General features: G+C 37.2%; 1 protein-coding gene across 5 annotated transcripts in view; it reads right to left on the bottom strand.

The window, feature by feature from the left end:
* Positions 1-24,482, bottom strand: part of TTC27 (tetratricopeptide repeat domain 27) — a 137,319-nt gene that overhangs the window by 17,832 nt on the left and 95,005 nt on the right. For all 5 annotated transcript variants that reach the window (XM_071575804.1, XM_071575787.1, XM_071575796.1 and 2 more), the window contains 4 exons: positions 15,138-15,233; positions 12,938-13,060; positions 6,555-6,782; positions 876-974 (listed from right to left, as the gene is read on the bottom strand). In XM_071575804.1, coding sequence (XP_071431905.1) covers positions 876-974; positions 6,555-6,782; positions 12,938-13,060; positions 15,138-15,233 — 546 coding nt within the window. The remainder of the gene's footprint in view (positions 1-875; positions 975-6,554; positions 6,783-12,937; positions 13,061-15,137; positions 15,234-24,482) is intronic.

Raw genomic sequence — 24,482 nt, 5'->3', positions numbered from 1 at the left:
CTTGGTCAACTGAATACAATTAAATGCAGATCCTAGAGAAATAAGTGAACACAATTTCAGTATCTACTTGAAAGTAAATCTACTGTACTGAACAAGAAAAAAAAAGAAAAAATATCAATATATAAAGTAAAAATTCCATTTAAATAGAGTTGTCTGTATGTAGATTTTTCTCCCCAAGGAACTTATTTCAATTTATAATAAAGAAAAAAGAATACTCCATCACCTTTCACCACTCTCATTCTCATTTCCCAACAGAAAGGAATGACTAATAGTTTCTATCACATAGGTGGCATTAACTCTAAGCAAGCAACATGCTTTTAAAGAAAAGTATTCCAGTATTCGAGAAAGGTATTCCAGCTGACACTTCCACTATCTCAATGCACAGTCAAATGGCAATATTGCACACTTGCCTGCCTTGCATTCTGAAAAAATGGCTAAGCTCCATTCTCCCTGTGTTCATGAACTATATAGTTACAAATTTACCTGTCATACAACAATTTATTTGACCTTTCTTTTCCCCCAAAGAATTTGATTACCTAAAGGACAAGGTATTTTAATTTAATTTTTTGTTTTATCTCTTTTTAGCTCTCCTCACAATTACTCATTCACTTTTCTCTGTTTTAGCAATGTATGCAAGCATAAAGGAATTTCTTAATTATATTTTAACATTCACACACTCATATTTGGACAAAGTTAAGCACTGGACAAATTTTTTTATGCTTCATGACAAAAACACATCCTACACATACAAGTTTAATTTATTCAAAGGGCTAAGGTTTAAACAAGTTTTTCATTATTGCCTTGCTTGTTTATAATGAAAACATCCTTGTTGCTTTTAGATAAGCCATCTGAATTGCTTGTTCAAAAGTACATACATCTGGTTCCAATGTCACACAGCGCTGAAATGCTTTGGCAGCACCTTCGTAGCCTTCTAACGCAATGTATGCACAGCCCAAGGAAAACCATACACCCAGCTGGAAAGAAAAAATGAAGGGTTACATAGATACCTAGATATTTCTGCATAAAAGAAGTCATTTTGCCTGGATGAACAGAATTCTGGGTTATTTTACCTGTTCTTCAGCTATGATAGTATTGTACTGGAAAAAATAATATCCTATATGCAGATTATAGGAAAAATTTAGGTTCAAACTTTTAATAAATATGGATAAACAAAGGTGTTAACTACATAAAGACCTCATAACCATTTATGAACTGCTCTTTAACAGTCCATCTTTGTTTAGAGAAGAAAGTGAGAGCTATTTAGAAGTCTGTATATTTTGCTTCAACTCGTGAAAAATCCACACTTACTTTTATAGTATTACACAATTAGGCCAAATGGTAAACACTAGGAAATGTATTTCAAGGAAATCCCATTTTACAAAAAACATCTCCAATTACTGATCATGAACACTTCAAAGTTATAGCTGTACTTGTCAGAAAACCAGTCTTCTCAAGTTTATAGTGCAATTTTTAGAGACAGAAATGTACTTAAGTAATGCCTTGCACAGAAAACAGAACTTTACCGGCTTAGTAATCTTGCATTGAAATTCTTTAGTTATTACAACCAAATACCTCTCATTCATACAGAGGCAACCAGGGAGAAGGGCTCAGCACATCCCTTCTGCACTCCCCCTCCTCAGGAAGCTGTAGAGAGCAATGGATCACACCTCAGCTTCCTTTTCTCCAAACTAGACATGCCCAAAGTCCTCAGCTGCTCCTCATACGACATTCCTTTCAGTCAGCCCTTTCACCAGCTTTACTGCTCTCCTCCAAATGCTTGTAAGTACTTTCACATCCTTCTTAATCTGTGGGGCCCAGGGCTGCACACAATGCTCAAGGTGAGACTGCACCAACACCTTATATAGCAGGATAATCATCTCTTTGGACCTGCTGCTTGTGCTGTGTCTGATGTGCCCTGGGAATGAGGTGCCTTCTTGGCTGCCAGGGCTCACTGCTGACCTACACTGAGCTGCTCTCCAGTGACAGGATGTGGGGAAACAGCTCAAAGCTGCATCGGGGGAGGTTTAGACTGGACAATAGGAAGCATTACTTTGCTGAGAGGGTAGTCAAACACTGGAATAGGCATCCTAGGGGGGTGGCTGATGCCCCAAGCCTGCCAGTGTTCAAGAGGTGTCTGGACAAAGCCCTCAAAAACATGCTCTAACTAGGCCAGGCTTGAATTGGTCAGGTACCTGGACTAGATGATCACTGTAGGTTTCTTTGAACTGAAACAGTTCTTGTACTCTAAAGTATCAGACAAAGGTATAAATTACAGGAAAACACATACGTATTTTCATAGCTCTTCAATAGCAAGTTCCTAATTTGTCACATGGTTAATTCTCAAAGAGCTGCAAATTAAGCAGTACTGCCTTTTAGAAAAGTTCTCTGATTCAGAAAACCATTAAATCCTAAGTACATTGGCAGAACATTTCCTGACAGCATTATGTTGTTTAAATATATGCAGTCAAAACAGAACATTTTATAAGGTGATGCAAAATCGTTCCAGGTAGTACTACCTACTGCAATAAACTCAGCCTTTTCTCCATTCTAAATGTCAAGGTAAAATACCATAAACAGTTTTTCTTGGAAAATTTTTTGAGAGGGAAAGAGGTGGGGAAGAGGATGATGGAAAAACAGGTTACATTAACTCTATATTGCATAACATAATACTTCTCGAGTGGTCTGTTTAATGTTTGTATTCTCTTGTGTTTTGATTACTAGTTCTGATACAAGCAACTCTGATAACTCAGGTTCTTCTAAGGAAACCATAACAAATATTTAAACACAAAAACACCTTAAAAATTTTGCAAATAAGGGATTGTACAGAGTTGAGGATAAAGCGATTGGTTCCTGTGCAAGGATCTTTTTTACCTCTACAGACTAATTGCAAATTCAGCAGCAAAATTTTTTTTAGTTCTCTCAAAATGAGACTCATTTTCCTGTCTCCGAGACTCAACTTAAAATCAGTAACAAGATGTCCTGACCTATCTGCTATAGAATTTATAGTTAATCTGCCTCAAAGCTTAGATGCCAGAATACAAACACACAAAGTTCATCTGTCAGACGTGGCACCCTGGTGGGCAGTCTTCATTATACTGAGACAAGAACTGAACAAGCTTGACAGTAAAGATATGCTCTTGTTTTAATGGGTGTACATGGAGGGCCCATCCCTAGAGCATGTGGATAAACAGGTGAAGATAGAAATCCCAATTCTATCAGCCTGGGCAAACACAAAAACCTACTTTTCAGTGTTGGCATCCTGTCACCTTTCATGATCTGCAAACTCATCAAGGAAGAAACTACACGTGAAGAAAAAACTCTGGTTCTCAAATCTCAGCAGGCACAATTAACGGGAAATAAACATCTAGTTAATCTCATTTCTTAAGGCTCTTTTATCCATCAAGTTTCCAGAAGTGCAGCACTCCCACGTGGCTGCTACCTCATTAACTCCCCTTTATCTTCTTTCTAGATCAGTAACTTTCTGTACATGAAAAGCGAGAGTAAAGACAGGAGCAATCAACTGTGAAATTGAAGGCAAGCTCCAACTCTACAGCTCAGGATACAAGCTAAATAGTGCTTGTGTAAAGGGTGAGACAAAAATAATCACTGCATTTTTTTATAATTCTAATGAGTAACAGCAGTGCAGTCTCACTTCTGAGCTTGTAATTCCACAATTTCATTTGACTAAAACTTCCACCGTTTTAAATTTTTGAGACTGATGGTGAGCAGCTACGTCTCTCCCTGACATCCGATCCCATGAGATCTTGGAACTAAGCAGGGCCAGTCCTGGTTAGTACTTGGATGGGAGACCTGCTAGCAATACCAGGGGCTGTAGGTTCTAGTCCTAACGACTTCACTGTCACTGTCCAAGCTTGCTTGGCCGTGGCAGATGGACCTCAGGACTTAAACGGTGGGGCCAGTTCTGCACATGCTGAGCCTCACCTAAAAAATCCACTGTGCAGGCTGGAAGGGCACACCCACGTGGGGAGAGCCCTGCCCAAATCTGCGTTCATGAAGCCTGGCCATGATGATGGTGATGACATCTCCCAGGTACTGGCTTACTAATGCTTAAGCATATCAACTCATTCCTCAAGCAAAAGTTACAGTGCGAGAAGAAAGTAAAATGATTCTTTACTTCTATGGAGAAAAGTTATATGAGCAGGTGCTTACTGAAATGCATACAGTGACTGCAAAGAATGAGAAATAATTTTATTTTCTTAATCATTTGAAACAAGGTATTTTGCCCAGCAGTAACTATATATGAAGGTTTGGAGTGAATGAAAAAAATGTGACAATCTGACATGACGGAAGAGGAGATAAACAGTCTCTGGGATGGGAAATATATCAAAGAGCTGCATGAGATGCTATGATGTGGAGGCAAAAAGTATGCAGAAAATGGAATGGATTGTGCCGATGGAAAAATGTCACTGTATGTTAAAGAAAACTTTAGAATTGATCAAACAGAAAATTAACTGTGTAAAAGAACAACAAATGGGTATGGATTAAAATCGCAGGCCTCAGTAAAAAGCAATGACTGAATCTCAGAACACTTGACTAAACTGGAGAAGGCAACATGCTGGGGGATATCTGAAGTCTATGAAAGTAGAAATCCCAGAAAACACAGGGAGATTTCTATTATTCCACATGGTTTAGTAAATACCATAATGGATGAAATTTCAAGGCTAAATCTTTTAGAGATGAAGCCAGTCAGAAAACAGAATTTACCTTGAACCTTACCATATGAGTGAGCAGATTCTAAATGTTACCCCACAAAAGATACTTTGTATTACTTTGAATTACTCTGTAATTCACTAGTCCTTCAAGAACAAAGGCAACTCTTTTAGTACAGAGGTTGTTAAATTTAAGAGCTACTCACAATGAAAAAGCTATGATAAAAACTAAAAGGGGCAGCTAAAACAATAAAGGCCTGCAGAAGACTTGAAACATTTAAAGTCAAGACATTTCAAGGCTTGAGGCAACTACGTCTGGTTATTCAAAAAGGCTCTAAAAAGACTAGACAATCATAACAAAAACAAAATAAAGGAGACTTCTAAGAATAAGAGGACACACTTTAAAAGCTGGTGTGATAGAAAAATGAGAACACTCAAAGAGAACAAGTCTGCAAGTTAAATGAAAAGACATGGTAGCTGGGTATAAAGAGCAAACAAAACCAATCAAACAAAACCCCAAGATTCATTGCCTTTGATCTACTACAGTAATGAAATGGTATTTTATCATCCCTTAGATATCTGGAAAGGGAGTATGAATTGCTTCCACAGCATAAGAAGTACAGTGGCTCTTTAATCATATATTTAGGATACAGAATGAATTTCAGCTGGGTTTTTTGTGGAAAGAATGGCAAGAATTCCCTTCTTATTGGCGAGGGCATTGAAACGGCTTTCATTTTAAGCTTCCTTTGGATAGGATACAAAATAAACAAGCATCTCTGCCGAGTATTTCTCAGTTTTGAGCCTGTAGGTCATCTTCTGCAGCCCATTATTATCTGGAAGTCTTCCTTACTTTGGTGAAGTCCCTATCTGAGTAATATATATTTTGTTGGCATTTCCTGAGTCAGTAAGAGAACTGAAAGACAGGGGAGCATTTTTGGTCATTTTGGTTTCCATTCTCAAGACATTTATAACTTATCTGAATTTTATTTGAATAAGAACAGGACTCTGATTCATGGGAACAAAATATGTCATTGAACTACCCAAAAATGTTTCATGATAAATGATTTGAAAGGCTGGAGCCCTTTAAAATTTTTCTTAAGTGGAAGTCCAACTAGTTATGTGGAACTCAAAACAGCAGCTTCAGCACTTGGGAGGGCAAGAAGGAGGAATACCCCACTTTTGGTTGGACCTGGAAACAGCTATGAAGAGCACAATTTATATACATAAACAATCACAAATCTGCTTTAACCTCTGAAGACCTTCCACAGGGTGAACCTTACTTGGAAGGGATATACTGGCTGGCAAACTGAAACAAGATCACAGAAATTGTCTGCAGAAAAGCTCGCAAAGGATCTGTCAAAATAACCAGCTTCATCAAGAGCACTCTTTTGACTATGGTTTCAGTTTTGATGCATTACTATAATAAAAGTTACTGTCATCACAAGTGTAACACAATGCTTCTCAGTGACTCCAGAACACAACAGACCAGAACACTTGAAAGAGATTTCTGTGAAATACAGAGATCAGAGTTTGTAACACAAAGCCAACAGAGAGAGTAAAAGGATGCTTTCATATAGACTGTACAGCATTCTTCTGGTAACTATTTTGCTTGACAGTTGTTCATCATTTATTTGGTGGTAATTACTACTTTTCAATGGCTTCATCTCTTTGAAATAGAAGAGCTGTACAGGCAAAGATTTAGCTGCATTCAAGGATCTGAATGCAAGAGGATGTCTTCATTTCATGTTTCCAAACACACAATGAAAAATTTGCTAAGAATAGTAATAGGCTGTTACTTTGACAATTGTGTGCAGAACTGTAGAAACTGTCACCATTCAAAACTGGACACACCAAAACAAAGCCACATGTGCATCATTGCCCAACCTGCATAGGGTTGATCTGTACGGAACGTTCAAAGCACTCCACACACTCCCTGAATTCCTGGTTGCGGAGATGGAGAAGGCCTTTGGAGCGCTGGGCGCGGGCGCTGCGGTGCCTGGAGAGCTCCCAGGCCTTGTCGTAATACTGGTGGTCTTTAAGAACATCCCCAAGCAAACAATATAATCCTGGTGTTTCCTTTTTCTCCAACTCCCGCCTGAGGATTTCTTCCGCCTGTTAAAGAACAAAGAGAAATCAATACATAATGAGACTATTTTTCAGTTAATCATCTACCTGAGCCAATACAGTTTTAGCACCTTCAAATCATCAGCTGAAGACTAAGAAGTAGGGCTAGTGAGGAAACATTATCTCCATCCAACACAGCATCCAAGATGAAGTCTAGAGAGAACCTGCCTCCAAACTGATTTTTTTTAAAAACATTTCAACAGCAACATAATATGGTGGCTTTTTGTTTAACACACTAAGGAAAATTAAACCATAAAAACAAGAAGCAGCTTGCTCCTCTTTTACATCTTAGGCATGTATTCTGTCCCAAGAACAAACACCAGTCCTGGACAACAAACTTACACCTCCCTCATATCAATGCGGTATCAGCACCTTAAGGTATCTGCAATCCTAATAGTTTATCATATGTGATTTTTACATATCCTAATAAGTACTCATGCAATGACTCTCATTTATTTTTCTCTAATTGCTCTTTTCTGAAAACTGATTTCCATTCTATTACGTCTAAGGACCTATTTACTTCCATACTGTTAGTTGTAGAAATGCTCCTCTTTTACACGAGATGCAGAAGTTATAAATTTATCTACTTTGATATAAAATATATTCAATATACATACAGCATTATGGAAAAGATGACACAAGCTGTGTCTCCCAGACATCTATTATGGGCTATAACTAACTTTCAGAAGCTCTTTATCTCAGGGCCACTATCTCGTATAACAACAAAATTATTGTTTCTCTTTTAAACAAGAGACAGTCTGCTTTCTGTGGCTTTTTAAAAAGATAAATACACTGGACAGATGGTCTGTTGTTCAGACTGAACTCTTATCTCAGTCTCCTGCTGCAAAAATGTAACATACATAATTAAGATCACTATAATTTTTCTATTAGAAAAGACCAACTTGAACCACTAAACTCAAAGAAGTTCCAACACAGCCTGCCACAGAATTCAAGTTTGACACTGTAACACTAGTCATTCTTCTACCATATCTAGTTTATCCAAAAGGAAACCTGACATCATCTCTGCATATAAATTATTACTGCATTTCTTGTTACTGTAAGAATTGTTTTCTTTGATCTTCAGATGATCTCTAGAGAAGCAAAATTTCTTAACCAATCAGTAAAATTCATTAAACCTGCAAGAAAACCATCTTTAGAAAAATTCCTTTTATTTCACTTTGCTTTGAAATATTTAATGCATAGTAATTTTAGCATTTAATTCTTACTATTACTTTTGTTAAATAAAGTAACAGTAAAGTCTGCAAGTATTTGAGGTGCAGAGATGTGAAGAAGGGATGCATTGTTCAGTTTTCTAAAAGAATCTTAAAATTAGCAAAAATGGAATGCCATTAAGAAGAAGATCGGTGGTGGATTATTAGGAAAACAACTTGATGGCAAGTGACTTTAAGTGCCTATGGAACAGTTCTCCAAAAAAAGCCAAGGAAACTTACTTAACGTTTAAAATTAGCCCAGTCAAAGCACAGGAAAATCTAACTAGAAGACTGGAGCTACAGAATCATAGAATGGTTTGGGTCAGAAGGGACCTTAAAGATCATCTTGTTCCAACATTCTTGCTATGTGCAGGGACACCTTCCACTAGACCAGGCTGCTCAGATCCCCATCCAGCCTGGCCTTGAAGATTGCCAGGGACCTGGTCAAAGTGCAATTTACTTCCTCTTACCCACTTCCCTCAGTTCCTATGACATATTAATAACAGATCTTAAAGATGATCTTTTTTCTAGAGCAGAGTGAGCTGTGTGCTTTATTGTTGCAACAGGCACCAAAGGATGTTTTTTGCTCCCTTCAGATGAAGAAAGAAGACTGAAATGTTGCTGTGTAAACAGGAGACTGGAGGTGAAAAGTGCATTGAATGCTGCTGCTTTACCACTTCCTCTGCAGGGCACTCCCAAGTTTAGATTGTTATTCTGTGGCAATGCCTGGATTAGACAGACAACCACTCACTAATGGTATTTCACATTCAAGAGCATAAAAATATCATGTTCTGGTCTAAACCTACAAAAATTCATTGCCAACATAAATATTTCAGCACACAGATAAACCAGAGGATTAAATAAGCAGAATATGACTTTTTCTTCATCTGATTAGCTATCTGATCACCTCTCTGGCATGTTGCAAATATTTTTATTACTTAAATCTTTAAAGGCTAGTACAAAGTTCATAACTACAAACTGAAAAAAAAACCCAACAACCCAAACCCTGTACTATCAAAACATTTGTCTTCTACAAAAACAGGTGATACTTTCAAAACAGGTTTGTTCTGTTTAGGTTTTTGTGGGGCAAAAAAATCCCTTTCTCCTAACTTTGTAGTAAATTTTTCAAAAATGCACATTTGAACTTTGATAACAACTCTGGTTCTACAAAAACAAATCTTATCTGAACAATAAATATTATCAAGAAACATTTTCCACAGAGTTCATGCAATATACATAAAAGAAACATAGCCATTTATTCTTACCCATTAAACAGATATTAATGATGAAATCGCACATTTTATAACTAAAAGTTATATCTAAATCTAGTAAGATTTGATATGAAAGTTATCAATTAAAAGATACCTAAATGGAAAATATGAAGATGTATTTGTAACACTGCCTTTCACTGAACAATCTGCACCAGAATGGATGGAATTCAATGCTCAGTTCAAAAGTCAGTTGATTTAAACATGAGAAAGATTTAGGCTCTGATTGTGCTTTCTGGACTACTGTGGTTGGCATGGGAATTAAACAGGCAACATTTCACAAAAATCTTCAATCATTTAAGAGGGGTCTAGTTTAAACAAAAGGTGGTGCCTTTTTATTACTCACTACACAGACTCCTGGAAACCAATTCCAAGATTCATCCTGCATTTGGCTTCCCAACCTTAAACTTCCACTTGCCAACCCATCCACATGTTCCCATGCTTTTATTTTGTTTCCTAAAAGACTCTATGAGCCTCACTCTTCACAGATCTATCCATTCTATTATTTGACAATTCATTCCTTTGCTAGTTCAAAGTATTTCCTAAAATGCATTCATCTTTTCTGCTTGTACATTATTTGCTGGGTTACCAGCGCAGCAGCATGAAGAAGCAGAACAAGATGGGCATGGATAAAAGTAGTGATGGAAAAGGAAAGCTCTTTGGTTTTCATGTAGTCTTCCCTGTAACTTCATGCACGACCTTGGGTAAGACATTTTATTCCTCTTTCTTAGCTTTGCAGCTACATGCTCTATGTAATGGTCACCTGCCTTCTATGACTGCTATAATATGTGGAGGAAATTAATCAGGTTCTTGAATGAGCTCACGGACTAACAGTGCTACATCACATCTGGGAAGCAATTCCTGAATTTAAAGGTGAGCTTCTGAGACCTTGCCATGATTGTGTTTCCTCATTCAAGTGCTTCAAGATACCTGTGCCAGGTAAGAAAAATAACCCTGTAGAATGTGGATTGCTGGGGTAGGTTGGTCTAAAACTAGACTGCATGCCATGAGGTATACTCTGATGAGGTGATGGAACAGAGAGAGAGCTGAAAACAGTGCTGTAAGCTGGAATAGTTAGCTGATGCCAAAAGGCAGATCTCATGAATCTACTGAAGGTCAGCAGCTACCACATTATAGAGTTCTTGCCAGGCAGAAAGGCCTCACTTTAAGTGGAAGAACTGAAAATTAACATCTCTGACTGACCCTTTCTTTAGCAGGGAAATAGTAACATTTTTAGTCTATTATCCATTTCCAGTGAGGGGGAAGAGACCTCTTATACCTCAACCAAATAAAGTTGTCAAATGTTAATAATACTCTTGAAATCTCTGGGACCCTCTCACAGTTAAATGAAGGGAGAGAGATATTTTGCAACACCAGCCCTCACCACACACATGGAGACGTCTCCTTTTGAAACAAATCTATTAAAGTAATAAAGCGAGTAAACAATGGGAAAATCACAGCAACTATTGATGACTGTACATCCAAATTTTGTAATACCTTTTTTTTTCTATGCCCTGTTTTTCTCATTGCTTGCCATTCTGTCACTCTTCTGTTGAATCATTATAATATTAGTTTCTACTAATTTTGTTCAGGTTATAAAACAAGTGAATACACAGCTATATCTAGTAACAGTAAGAAATCCACAAAAGAGTTTGCTAAACATTGTAACATCTTAATCTGCAAAATTTATGCTGCTACATGGCCCTGTAATAATGAAATGAATTATGTGCTTGCCAGCTGCATAATGTGGAGCTTCACATGGTCTTATCTACATGCTCTGTTTCTTTATCAGTGGATAATTCAGAAGTAGGAGGAAATAAGATATTACTTGGATGTGTATTACTCATCAAACACATTGGTATTGCTGATAGCTGACTGTTTTATTAGGCATTTCAGTATTTAAATTCAGGTTTCCTATATGAAAGAATTTGTGAACAAAAAACATACAGAAGTATATTCAGCAGAGTTTTTTCTTTCGGGCAGATATTTGCTAAGCTCATTAATGGCATGAACATCCACTGACCAACATATTGCTCTAGTAGATTTCCAATATTCTACAAGAATAACTACCGTGTTTAAAAACATAGGAACGATTTTGGTAAGCTTAAGCAGTTCACCCTCTGAATGCTTTCCAATAGGGAGCACAAATAGTCACTCCCCTCAGTGCCAAGCTACTTGTTTCCAATTCTCTGTCTTTTGGGTCTGAGGCTAGCCTTCTTCTAGCACTCCTGTTATTTAGTACTTACACAGCATTTTCTGTTTTTCAAAGCACAGCACAATCCTTCATTCTGAAAGCATTTCTAAGCAGTTTCCTGTGTCAGATATCCTGTCCTATTCTCCGAGTGCCATTTTCATAACTCCCTAAGGGCAGTTTGTGAATGTAACTAGGACAGAATGCATTTCCAGGAAATGGAAAATATTGACCTCTATTTCTCCACTGTACTGAGAAGATTGTGATATTAACATACTATCCCCAAGGCATGCATAATGTGACACAGAATTTGTCAGCAATACGTATCTGTCCATTTATAATGACCAAAATCTAGGCTTTGGTGTATGACAATTAGAAAAAACAAGTATGAGACATTCTGCATTATTTCTATTAATTGAGTTATATCTCTCTACTCATTAAGCTTAAATTATGTTAATAATAATCTTTGTGCTTACAGTGTCATAAAGACACACATACATTAATATATTTAATGCTACCATATATCAAACAGAGAGAAGGAAAGGAAGAAAAGAAAAAAACTACTTTTGTCTGAAATTGAATATTCCTGAAATCTATATAAGTTCTGAAAATACTGCTCGATAGCAGAAGTTCCTGTTACAGCTTTTCCGTGTGAGAGGTTGCACTGGAAAGGGAACACAGTTAAAGTTAGATGCAAGTTGGCATTGCTTCCAATATTATTTTCTAGAATATTCCTATCATTGCTCTAATAGTACCAGCAAAATAACCAACAAGAAGAAGGCTGATACAGCCTGATACCAGCATTTTTAAACAGTTATGTCACTGATACTTAAAGTGAGGTGATGGCTTTAAATTGTCGTTGTAGCTGATCACATATAGTGGTAGCAGTATTAAAGAAATGATGGAAAAGTTTAGGAAAACATCAAAACAGACTTAACAAAATAAAGCCTTTTAATCTTATGCCAGTTCTTTTCTCAAATGTTTGATTCTGTAACGTGAATGTTAACATCAAGTAATTAAATACATCAAGCACTTATGCTATTGTATTTACTACAGCTCATAGTTTGAAATCAAGTAGGAAAGAAAATGACTATCCCTTCCAGACAAAGGTTCAAGACTCCATCACAAATGACTGGTACAGCCTTCTTGAAATGTCCACAGTGCTCCTTGCTGTCTATGCATAGTACTTCACGTAATTATCCTTGAACATTTTCAAGAATCACTATCACAATAATCTTGCTTCTCAACTTATGTATTTGGCAACTTCTATTTCATGTGGTTATTACTCCAAATTGGTTTTTCAGCATTCACAGGTTATGACAAGCTCATGTGCCTATTTTTCCTAAGCAGATTTTGCTCATTTTACCCCTGTAAAACCATCATTACTGACTTGACAGCTAAAGTCAGACAGTCCTCCCTCCTTTGGATGGTATTTCAAGACAGGGGCTTGGCTGTTTAGGACACTTTTCTTACCTTTCCATGTTGTCCTGCTCTTTCATAGCAAATTACTGCATCTTCCCACATTTCCAGTTCCTCAAATATTTGTAAGGCAGAGCTGGTGCATCCCAGCTCAAAGAGCAGACTTGCAAGCTGACGCTGAAAGATAAGACATTCCAGGTAACTGAAAATAGGTCAGTAAACACTTGTTACATTTAAAAAAGTTTTTAGAGCTTTTCTGACATCAGTAAGAAAGAGACTGGTAATATGGAATTCTTCTCTTGAAACTTCAAGCTGGAACCTCAGTGTATATACCTCAAAAAACCCCATCAACTGAATAATAATTGCTGTGATTTGAACAATTTAACAATATAACACAAAAATGGAAATGGATGTGGCAAGAATGAATTGACAGTGATGAAGCTGCAGCCCTTAAATAAGGCACACAGCCCATGTGGTTGAGGAACAGCTGCAGCAGGATGTTGGGAATGCTGAGAGTGGGAAACAGAGGCTGAAATAGGGAACCAAAGCCACTTTTAGCAATGCTTTGTCATAGTAACATGTACCTGTGGAAAAACAGAGAGAAGGGCTCTGAAACAATTTTGTTCAATACTTGTGAGAAATCACTGTCCCAACAGCCACTGCCAAAGGCTGTCAGTTTTTAGCAAACTCAAAGCTGGATTTGAGTTCAGGTTACACTCCCTAGTTGACCTTTCCTCAGAGTTAAGACAGTCTCTTTGTTATTCCAAATCCAGCAATTATTTCAGTGTACTTACGAAAATAAATGAGTTATTTTTTCAATTTAAAAACAAACAAGGCATGTTTTCATGACTTTGAAAAGTTGTCTTCAGTCTTTATTTTTTAAGAGGAGATTAAAATTGCAAATAGGTTTTCACCTATAAAGAAAGGGTAATTTATTTACTATGTCTGACAGATATACAATTAGGTTTGCAAAAATAAATGGCAGCAGTCTGTATAAGGTCAGCTACTTATCCCATACAGATAACCTCTGCAGTGGTTTTGGTGATCCTGAAGGGATTCCCTGAAAATCTCCACAGATACAATGGACCTCTATTTATTGACTTGCATTCAGTATCTGTAACAAACCCAAGGAGTTACTATAGGGGAAGACACTGGTAGTAAAAAAATTTAACAACTGGCTACAACTCTTTGATATGAATATGTAACAAACTCTGAAAACCTGTTTGTTAGCTTGATGTTAATCACTTAGACAAAAACCCAACATTTTTTAGTGTCTAGAACTAAATCTCATTAATATTTAATTAAATTTACTCAGTTAAATTTGGTAATATATATACAGGCAATGTGTCTTCATTACTATGACTAGAAGACTGCAGCCATCTTTCATTATAAATCCCTATTTTAGTATTTCTATCTCTGGCTTGGAAAGCTGGCTTGGATTAAAAATGCCACTCTGACAACTGGAAATGAAAGCCACATTTGATAGCTTTATTGCAAGTGCCTGTTGAAAGGTTATGCAGCATAACTTGAGAATGCTTGGAGAAGATACGATTGGTTAAAACAACATGCATTGAGATTAGAAATCAAAAAGGAATAAAACACCATTAAAAGTAAACAACGTGAGTACCTGTAGAGGTATCCAATGTAAACAGTTCTCTTAAGTTTGTTTAATACAGCATCATCAGATAAGATTTTGTTGTGCAGATTTCTGTTCTATAAAGTCAAGATCAACAATGTAGTTATGGGTAAAAAAAATCCTGTCAGCTCTAGTAAAAAGGGGAATGTCGCAAAATTAAAACCTTTCTCAGCTCAAGGAGTTCTTCAGTGTATTATTGACTCCTAATTTGGTTGTTTTCACCATGATCCACTTGGCAAAGTGAACTTCAAATGACAAGAAAGATGCCAGTAACAGAATCTTAAGTAAACCAGTAATAAATAGGAAGACAGCAGTAAGATTATTTTAATAGGAGATATGTTGGAAGCTCATAAGTTTTAGTCTATTTTGCACTAGAGGAAAAAGGAAAGTAAAGAAGAATTGCACTAACAAGCAATTACTTCTGTGCATGACAGAACAAGACATCTGAAAGCAAAACACTGTAGGACTTGATTTTTCTCCAGAAAAACCTGGTGTGTATTTGTTATCTACAGTGTTTCAGCTCGAGGTCGTATCACCCTCTCTTGACTTTGGAGTGATGCAGTACCAAAAATGAGCACCACAGACTTAAGTAAAGCTTGAAATGGGCTTGTTCCATACCTGTATGGACCAACGGGGAGGCACCTGACAACAGTAGAAAATCTTCATGCGTTCTGATACCGATGTACTTGTATTTTCAAACTGGTCTGCGAGCGCCTGTTAAATGCAAAGTATATCCTGATTTAGTATTTACTTTGATTTGATCAAAGTAACCCCCACCCAAAGCATTACAAATTTTAAGCAATCCTTACATAATGGAGAAATTATAATCAAGATGGCACTCAATGCCAGTAAGCTTACACCATAATACGCTACAAGCCCTTTAATGTAAGAAAATATAATAAGCTTTTTTATGTAAGAAAATATAATCAACATTTATGTGAAAACCTCTTTCTCATAGGTAATAATAAATTAAAAAACCTTTGAAGAAATTCAAGCTTGAAAGTGCCTGTAATGGGAATAAGAATCAAATTTACAATCCCAAAAAAATATTTGGAGAGTTAAACTGTGACAAAAATTAAAGTGACTTTGTCTAGTGCATTTTAATCCTTCAGCTAGTTTTCCCTTAAGACAGAATTGATGTATTTTAGGCATGATATTTCTTATTAAAAAGACCAACATATTACAGTGGGCCATGGGTTTGGAAACACAGTTCTAATACAGAATAAATTATTGTGACTTGGAGTACAATTCACTTCAGGCTATTTTTTTTTCTTTTGGTGGAGCTTTGGAACATTGAAATGTTTTCTTCTGAAGGCCTTTGAAAGAGAATGGTAACTTTTGCACAGAAAAACTGCACCACTAACGTCTTCTCTGAAAACCTACCATGAAGTTATTTAAATCAAAATTCAAGAGCAAGAAAAATGCAGTAGTATAGGAGGCTATAGCCAGAAAGCTGGTTAGAAATTTTAAGGTAACAGAGAAACTCTCTTCAAATTCTGGCCATCACTAAACTAGCAAATATAAGGCCAGAGGTATAAATAAGGGAACATTAAGTTACTTGCTTCCACATGATTCACTTTTCAAAGACTCATAACACAGAAGAAGCTACACAGCTTGTCAGAATTTCCTCAGCTTTCTGAAAATGAATGCAAAGATCCTCAAGCAAGAGAGAAAAATGGATAGGAACACTTCACTCTTTCTCTTTCTAAATCCAACTGTTGGCTACGCAGTCTATATTAGTAATGCTAATGAGAGCTGTATAAAATCAATTGTGTGATTGTGCTGGTTTAAAGGTAAACCGGCAGGAGAAATGAACTCAACACAAAAGAGATTATCAGTTAGAGTTACAATTTAATAACAATATTACAATACATGCAACGGCACAAAGAGAAATTGGTTTTAACCCACAAACCCCAGAAGGATAACCCAGCACTCTGGGGTACAAACCCCACGTGGTTCCCCTAAGTCCAAAGTAGAAGGAAGCGAGAAACCTGTTGGTGCAGATGACAGTCCCAGTCTGGCCAAGAGTGGTGGTTGCAAGCTGGTTGAAAGTGATGGTCTCCTCCTGTTGAGGTTCTGCTGCTCCTCTGGATCTGACAAGTGGTCCCCTGAGGTCCTCTTACCCCAAGATATGTACCCCGAGGGAGCACTCAGTCCCTCCCCCAGGGTGGGGAGTCACACAATGGGTGATTAATTCTGTGAGTCAGGGGGTATTTTGGAACCATTGCTGGCCCATTAGCAGACACGCCCCCTCAGGCTGGGTGTGGAGGTGCAAACGACTCCCTGGAGGGGAGTTATCACAGCTCTTACCTCACAGGTGTCTTTCACACCCACATCACAACCTGAGGGGCCAGGTATGCCCTGGGCAGCTGCTGCAAATGGTTCATTGTTCTTGGGAAATGAATAGAGGGAGTAGAATACATAGCTTTGATCACCCCCACACAGTGATAAACTGGTCCCACCTGCTGAACTAGGACAGTGATTTAAAGCGCTAAGCATCTTATAACTGCTATTGGTGTTTATGAGATTTACTAAATGGCTTCATTCTTTTAATAAGGAAAAAATCAGAACATGCAGCAATAACTAAGGTGTTAAACCCACGCTTAATCTCCCAATTTTAAACGCTAATGTTTAAAATATTCAATTTTATTCACATTCTTTTTCATAAAACTATCTCTAGAGAGAATTCCTTGAGATTATCTAGAAAGCCATTGCCAAGAAAATGGCCGAGGTGTATTAGCAGTAAGGAAAAAAACAGACTAATAAAATTGCATTCCTTTTCACAGTTTCAGGCAACCTAAAAGGAGCTGGATTAAAATAAAACTTGTAAAGTAATATTATTTAATTACAGACTTTGCTTAAATACAGACTATATACCAAATCATATTTTGCTGTTTTAATTTTGTTGAAATATTCTAATACTATGTAGAAGCACATTTTTCTATACTCTGTTGCAACGAAAATTAAACTGAAAAATCATCCCATTCCTTGGGTAATGATTTTATGAGACCAGACAAAGTAGCAAAATACAGTTGAAAAATTTAAAAATAATAATCACTCTAAGCCTCAGCAAAGCCAGAAAATCCTAAATATGTCCTGCAAAATAATGTTTTTGATGATAACAGGAGGTGGAAGGCAAAAAATGTTTTAAGTCAATCAAAATGTTTTGTTCTTGTTTTAGCTTTCTACCCACCCCCCTTTTAAATTTCTATTGTTCCAAAAGAAAAACTGAATTTTTTTTTCAAAAGCAATATATTTTATCTGAAAATTTGAGGCCATATCTTTTCTACACTTCACAAGCAGAAAAGATTACTCTAAGTGACATTCTGTAGGAGAATATAAGTGTTAACAAGTAGAATTCTCCCTCTTTCCAAAACAAGTACACTGTTCAGGTTCTAAGAAAAACTGGAAATGTAGGTAGAACATATGACTATTACACATTCCTTAGAAAGAGTAAATGGCAATGACTTTAGGAGTTATTAAAGTCTATGTTTTATTTACCTCTCTGACAAGTTTTTAAAAAGCACTCTGGTAGTTCTGCCTACTTCTGAAGTATAGAAAATAAGTTACTCAAAAATTGAATTCTATGTTTCTGAATGATGCTGGAAGAAATAAAATTTGTGTTGTACGGTGGCAAGAAAATGAGAATCCTAATATTATTGCACAGCCAATATCTAATTACAGAACAATAGATCAATAAAATCAATAAGAGAGCACTACCAAATGAGCATTCTTGTTCACTAATAACCTTCAACATAAATAGCCTGTGAAAATACAGAGTACTTGCCACACAGTCAGACGTAAGGTTTGGGGCCTTAGTTCAACTTCAGACTCAGATTCCTGCCTTGGAAGTCGTTAAACAGAAATATGGCAGAAACCAGCTAAAACTCACAACTCTAAATGATATATGAGTTCTTCCATATGCAACACTGGAAAACATTACACTTATCAGGTCACTCTCCCACTGTGTAACACACCCTTTTCCCAAGGCTTGAGCTCTCAGAGATAATGAGTTCGTAAGTCAAAAATCACAGTACAGAGATACAGATTAATCCAGTCTGGAAACAACAAAACCAGATAGATGTGATGGAAATTTGTATCATAAGCAAAGACCATATTATTGCCACATGAAGGCAGGAAAAGACATCTCTACAAACTACAATTCACCCTCCCCACCTCATACTCAATTCTCTGGTACGAGATGAAGTAATACAATAGGTAGCCTGTTTGGGATAAGTGTCATATATTCATTTGAAACAATCACATTAGATCCTTTATTACTTTACTAATCCAACTCAGTCTAATCATTTTCCTAATCAAACTCAGCTAGTTAAAGTTTATGAATAAAGTATATGAAATTTGGAAAGGATTTTTCCCACCTTGGATATCATTTCCATACATTCGTTCCCATTGTATATCATTGTTTTGCTTCTATGTTCAGCTTATGAGCAACATCACTAAGGTCCTGATGGTAAAATACGAGCTTTGATTTTTCACCCTGGCCAAATTTCAATCTCTTAATCCACTCCACATATTTTACCATCCTTATCTTCAATGGTTGACAGAATTAGAGGTTCTCTTCTTTTTAGCCAGTCCCTGTATCTGTACTTAATCTCTGAAAATACTATTACAGCCATAAGGTTTCTCAGAGTTGTCATTTTCTATGATGTAATGCTATCTGATTTCTCAAACTACTTACAGTACAACTTTTAAATTTTGGTAAGTGCCTCCTTCAAAGTTTTGTCCTTTTTGTTAAAATTTAATCTTTTGGCTTTTCAGGTAAATAAATAGCAGACCTTCATATCCTCTTTTCTATTCTCATCCTGTTTATTCCAGATGAAATAGTTTATTTTAAAAATGCTTCTTATTATGTAAAACTGCAATCGTATGCAAACATTTTTTTCCATACATTTCACCTGAAGGATCTCCTGATCCAACCTTATTTAGGGAAAAAATCACACTCAAACGAAAAAGCCCCAAACTCCTGTATTTTGAAAAGAGCAAGATACTCATTACATATCAAAACCTGCTTGGAAACAGCACAACATCTTTGATTGTGCAGCAACTATTTAATTTCATCTAGATCTCTCCCCTCAAAAACACTGAAGGTAGGTCTATACATCTTCCTCAAAACAGTGCTGACTTACAGACAGCATTTTATCCACGTTATTTCAACTCGCATCTCCCAGGTTTTCATATCAGCAACACACAGTGTGACTGCATCAATTTTTCCCTTACTTACCTTTTCCAACAAGAGCATTTCCAGTGTTAGTGTTCTGGTCACAATTGTTCCACTATATTTCTTTCATCTGTGCAACAGCTTAATTCACAGAGGGTGCCAATCATCGTGGCTCGTTTATTTTGTTTTCCTGCCTTGTCCCACTGCTAACCAGGCATTCAGCTGTTTCCCCCCAACCACACTCTATTTAAAAACTTTAGTCTCTACTACTTTAGTACCTGATTCCTTGCTATGCACTTACCAGTACCACCATCTCTACCCTTGTTTGCATCTTATATTCCCTCATACCCTTTGATTTATCCCAGTACACTTGATGTTCCTGTTTTTGTGGTTTTAGAGGCAGCTGCTTCTCAGTCTAGAGATCTTGGCAGCCTGCCAAGACCAATCCCTGGTTAGTACTTCTGGGACTCCAGTGGTGATCATCCCCCAAAGAGTCCTTTCTATGTGAATGCTCACAACAGCCATAAACCACAATGTTTCTTTACTACCTAACCCCGGCCACCATGGTGACTGTGGCATTCTCTTGTCCTGCTTTTGCCCTCCTTTAACAGCTCTAACACGTCCCACTTCTTACATGTTTTTACCATATTTGACATGGGTTTAGCTTAATAGGAAGTAAACTGATACTGTCCCATGCTCCACTTTTCCACCATAGCCATGGTCCAGCATGTACTACCCGACTTGTACCTTAATGCCCAGCAGATAGAAGAGGATAAAGGGAAAAGTACCTCTCAGTCTTTTCTAATGTGTAAACTCCAGGCACATTTTCATGACATTTTTGTGATTCTCAGGTCCTTTTTCTTGAATTTCTCCCAAGTCTGAAGACTCCTTCTGAAAATCCCACAAATCAGCCTGATCTCTCCACACTCTGCCTAAATAACCATTTCCATTTTTCTTGACCTTCTATTTCTGTACATTACTTTTGTATGATTTATAATCAAAAAGCTGATGTCACAATTGTACTGATCTTGTATTCCAGCTGTTCCATAGCTACTTATACAACCTACACACCATTTTAAGTGACAAACTAAGGACCAGCTGTGGGATTGCCTGGGTGAGTCTTGGCTTATGGGTCAGCCACCAAAGCACCTGATGGCACAACGACACAGCTGGAATTGTTCAGCTGCTTGGAAGAAAGGTGTTTGGAGACAAAGGGGCCAAAAGATAAAAATATATCTGGAGGAAAAACAATCCTGCCATCTCATCTCATTGTTACTACGATTTCTACAAATTTATCAGATATATAGCCCAAACTGAACTGAGCATACCTACATTATTTACTCAAGACCAAAGTAGAGGAAAGCTTTGTACAAACAGCAACTACAAAGTGCAACTCTGTTTGTAAAATTACAAAGTTATTACTATATCAATAAGCTTATTTTATAAATTACAAATAAACAGGAAAAGTCAAAAAAGCTCCTTTGATTTCCTACCACAGAACTTGACCCAGCAGTTTCTACTGGTTAGTATTTATGAGCTAAAGGGCGGTACTGTGGTGTAAAGGAGAGCACTCTGGACTCTGGATCCCAAGGTCCTGAGTTCGAGTCTCAGTGGGACCGTCCTCTGGCAGTTCAATGCCTCCCTGCCATCCCATCCCGTCACATCTCGGATGCTCAGCAGGGTCAGCCCCAGTTAGTACCGGGTGCTGTGACAGTCCCGAGGACTTCACTTTCACTGTCCAAGCTCGCTCTGCCGTGGCAGATGGACCTCAGGACTGAAACAGTGGGGCCAGTTCTGCGCACGCTGTGCCTCACCTAAAAAATCCACTGTGCAGGCTGGAAGGGCTCACCAAGTGGGGAGAGCTCTGCCCAAATCTGCCTTCATGAAGTCTGGCCATACATATTTATGAAATAAAAAGTGGGCATTTTTTAAGTTTACGCAACAATAAATTCTTGTGAATGCTGTCATACTTACAGACTTCTATAAAACTTCCAGAAATTCATTTTTAAATTAATTCAGACTTTCACACAACTTAAGACTTAATTCTAAATGCTTTAAAATACTTTTGGAGGCTGTGATAAAATACCTGTCTAACAGAAAACCTACATAATTCTTGAAGCTTCAAAGCATTTATTGGTTTTATTACTTTGTAAGTTCTCCTCTGCCAAGTTACATTGTCTGAAAATAAAGTCTGAAAAATGCTGCACAGGAAAGTACTATAGTTCAAGTTAATTTGGGATGTATTATACCAGTAACTGTGACAGCCTTATTCCGCAATAGTATATTCAGCAATACATAAATATGGAAAATTACAACTTTTTCCTGCATTATCCCTGAAGAAAACAGATAAAAACAGTGTCTAAAATTCAGAAACTGTATACATAGTAGAAAACAGGTAACAAATACAGATAATTAAATACGCAGAATAGTTAGGATTTTCCAAATTTTCTTTCCTGGGAATGAGATCAGATATCCCAAGCTTTTCTAAAACACTGTAACAATTTTAGTACCTTTCTAAAGCACTATAACAATTATGTGGATACATAATTAGATCTTGACTTACACTCCTTTGGTAATCTTTCTTCTGAAAAAGCATAAAACTCCATATTTAAATTTCAAACAGCAATCTTGTTTCAACAACTCTGTCAATCCAAGAGCTCCTGCAATAAAGACCACCATACACAGACTTCTAAAATCCAGTGGTCAAAATACTTAAACTACCAGTGAACTAATGCCAGAAAATATAAAACAATAAAACCAGTTTTCATTTAATGGTAGAGAATAATTTTTGGTCTAGTCTAAACTTCATGACAGAGATTATGACCAGACAGTGATTACTTTATTGATTGCCAAATTTACCACTAGAGAATTAGATATAAACCCAGTTCATTTGGACATATTACATTCAACCATTATTCAAAATAGCATTTTGACATTTCAGACAGGACTTGGTTGCTTGGAAACTAAAATGACTTAAAGGAAATAATCAGCTACCCTTTCAAAACCTCAAAGATTATATATTTTTGTTAAATGATGAAAATCTCTGAATAGTCAAGAACTAAGGCATCCAAACACATACCAAAAACTATTATGCAATGATGTATTTCAACATCAAGAAGAAACCTCCCACTCATTTATCTAATTTTCAAAGGGGAATTATGAGATTAAATACTTGAGGGAAATTTATTACAGTGATCACTGTTATAAACTAGGATTTCTGATTCATGGAAACTCAAAAAGACCATTTTTTTTGGATTGTGCAAAGATGCTAAGATGAAGAGCACTACTTACTCGAGATTTTACATTATTCACATTCTCAGGAGGATAAAAATGTTCTGTGAGAAGTCTTGCCTAAAAGGACAATAATCTTTTCCTCTTTTTCATACCTCATTAAAATCTTGTAGCCTTGAAGATTTGTGTTTTCGCTCACTTTGCAAATTCACCCTTTCAGTCGTTCTTCCAATCAAATTATTGCTGGTTAGGATTGACCTCAAATGGTGTTTCTATTTAAACCAACCAAAGGACTATGTACCACACTGCTCCCTCAGAACTAACAACTCATTTAAAATTTGTTAAAACCAACTTTCCAATGCTGTATAGCACCAACTGTCTAATATGTATTGCACATGAAAGGTTACAGGGTGCCTGAAATACAGGAACTGCAAAGATGTCAGGATGCTTCACAGAGAGAAACTACTGACAAGTAACACAACTCTAGAACAATAAAAACAAGCAGTGCTTGAAACAAAATTAACTGAAACATTCAAGGAAAAGACTTCAGGAAGGAAGTTTTCAAACCTAAGTGTTTGCATTGAAGGAAGTATTTTAACTACTTTGCTCAATGCTTTGGTAGAAACTTGATTGTATGTAATCACTACACTTAAAGAAATCAACAACATTCAGTGACCCAGGTTAATCATTTTTTAAAAAAAGACACAAGGAAATGGCTCCAGTTTCTACCAGCTTTACATGCAGAAGGAAAAATGGTGATTTCCTTTAACTGAAAGGAAAACAAAAATTTTCCATGCATATTTTCTCCATTTAACATGTATGGCCAGACTTCGTGAATGCAGATTTGGGCAGGGCTCTCCCCATGTGGCTGTGCTCTTCCAGCCTGCACAGTGGATTTTTTAGGTGAGGCACAGCGTGCACAGAACTGGCCCCACCGTTTCAGTCCTGAGGTCCATCTGCCACGGCCCAGCGAGCTTGGACAGTGACAGTGAAGTCCTCAGGACTGTCACAGCACCCGGTACTAACCGGGGCTGACCCTGATGAGCATCCGAGATGTGACGGGATGGGATGGCAGGGAGGCATTGAACTGCCAGGGGACGGTCCCCACTGAGACTTGAACTCAGGACCTTGGGATTCAGAGTCCAGAGTGCTCTCCTTTACACCACGGGACCGCCCTGCATTTAACATTAATCCCTTTTTAAACAGCAGAGCAATTCCTTAACTAATACTTTGCTTTTTTTCCCTCCCACCCTAGTCACAGAAACATCTTTGATCTCTAAAAACAAGAGGTTTTCTTGTATCGGATTCAGCATTATCCACTACACAGTAATCTTCTGTGAGTTTATTTTGATGGATTCTGCAGTTAAGGGCGTAAGTACTAATAGTATTGAATATGCATCAGGAACATGGATTCTCCTCTACTAGCTCCTATTTCCTTCTCCCCCTAAACAGCTTGGCATCAGCAATTCCTCACCAAACACTTTAAAGTTTCTAGACTGAGAAGAATGCCAGCAGAAGATTTTCAGGGCAGCCATCTCTGTGGCATCTGCACA

This window comes from Pithys albifrons, chromosome 2 (assembly GCF_047495875.1).
Source record: "Pithys albifrons albifrons isolate INPA30051 chromosome 2, PitAlb_v1, whole genome shotgun sequence".
In the NCBI taxonomy this organism is placed as follows: Eukaryota; Metazoa; Chordata; class Aves; order Passeriformes; family Thamnophilidae; genus Pithys; species Pithys albifrons.
Note: the sequence above shows the minus strand (reverse complement) of the source record. Positions and strands in the feature narration are given on the sequence as shown.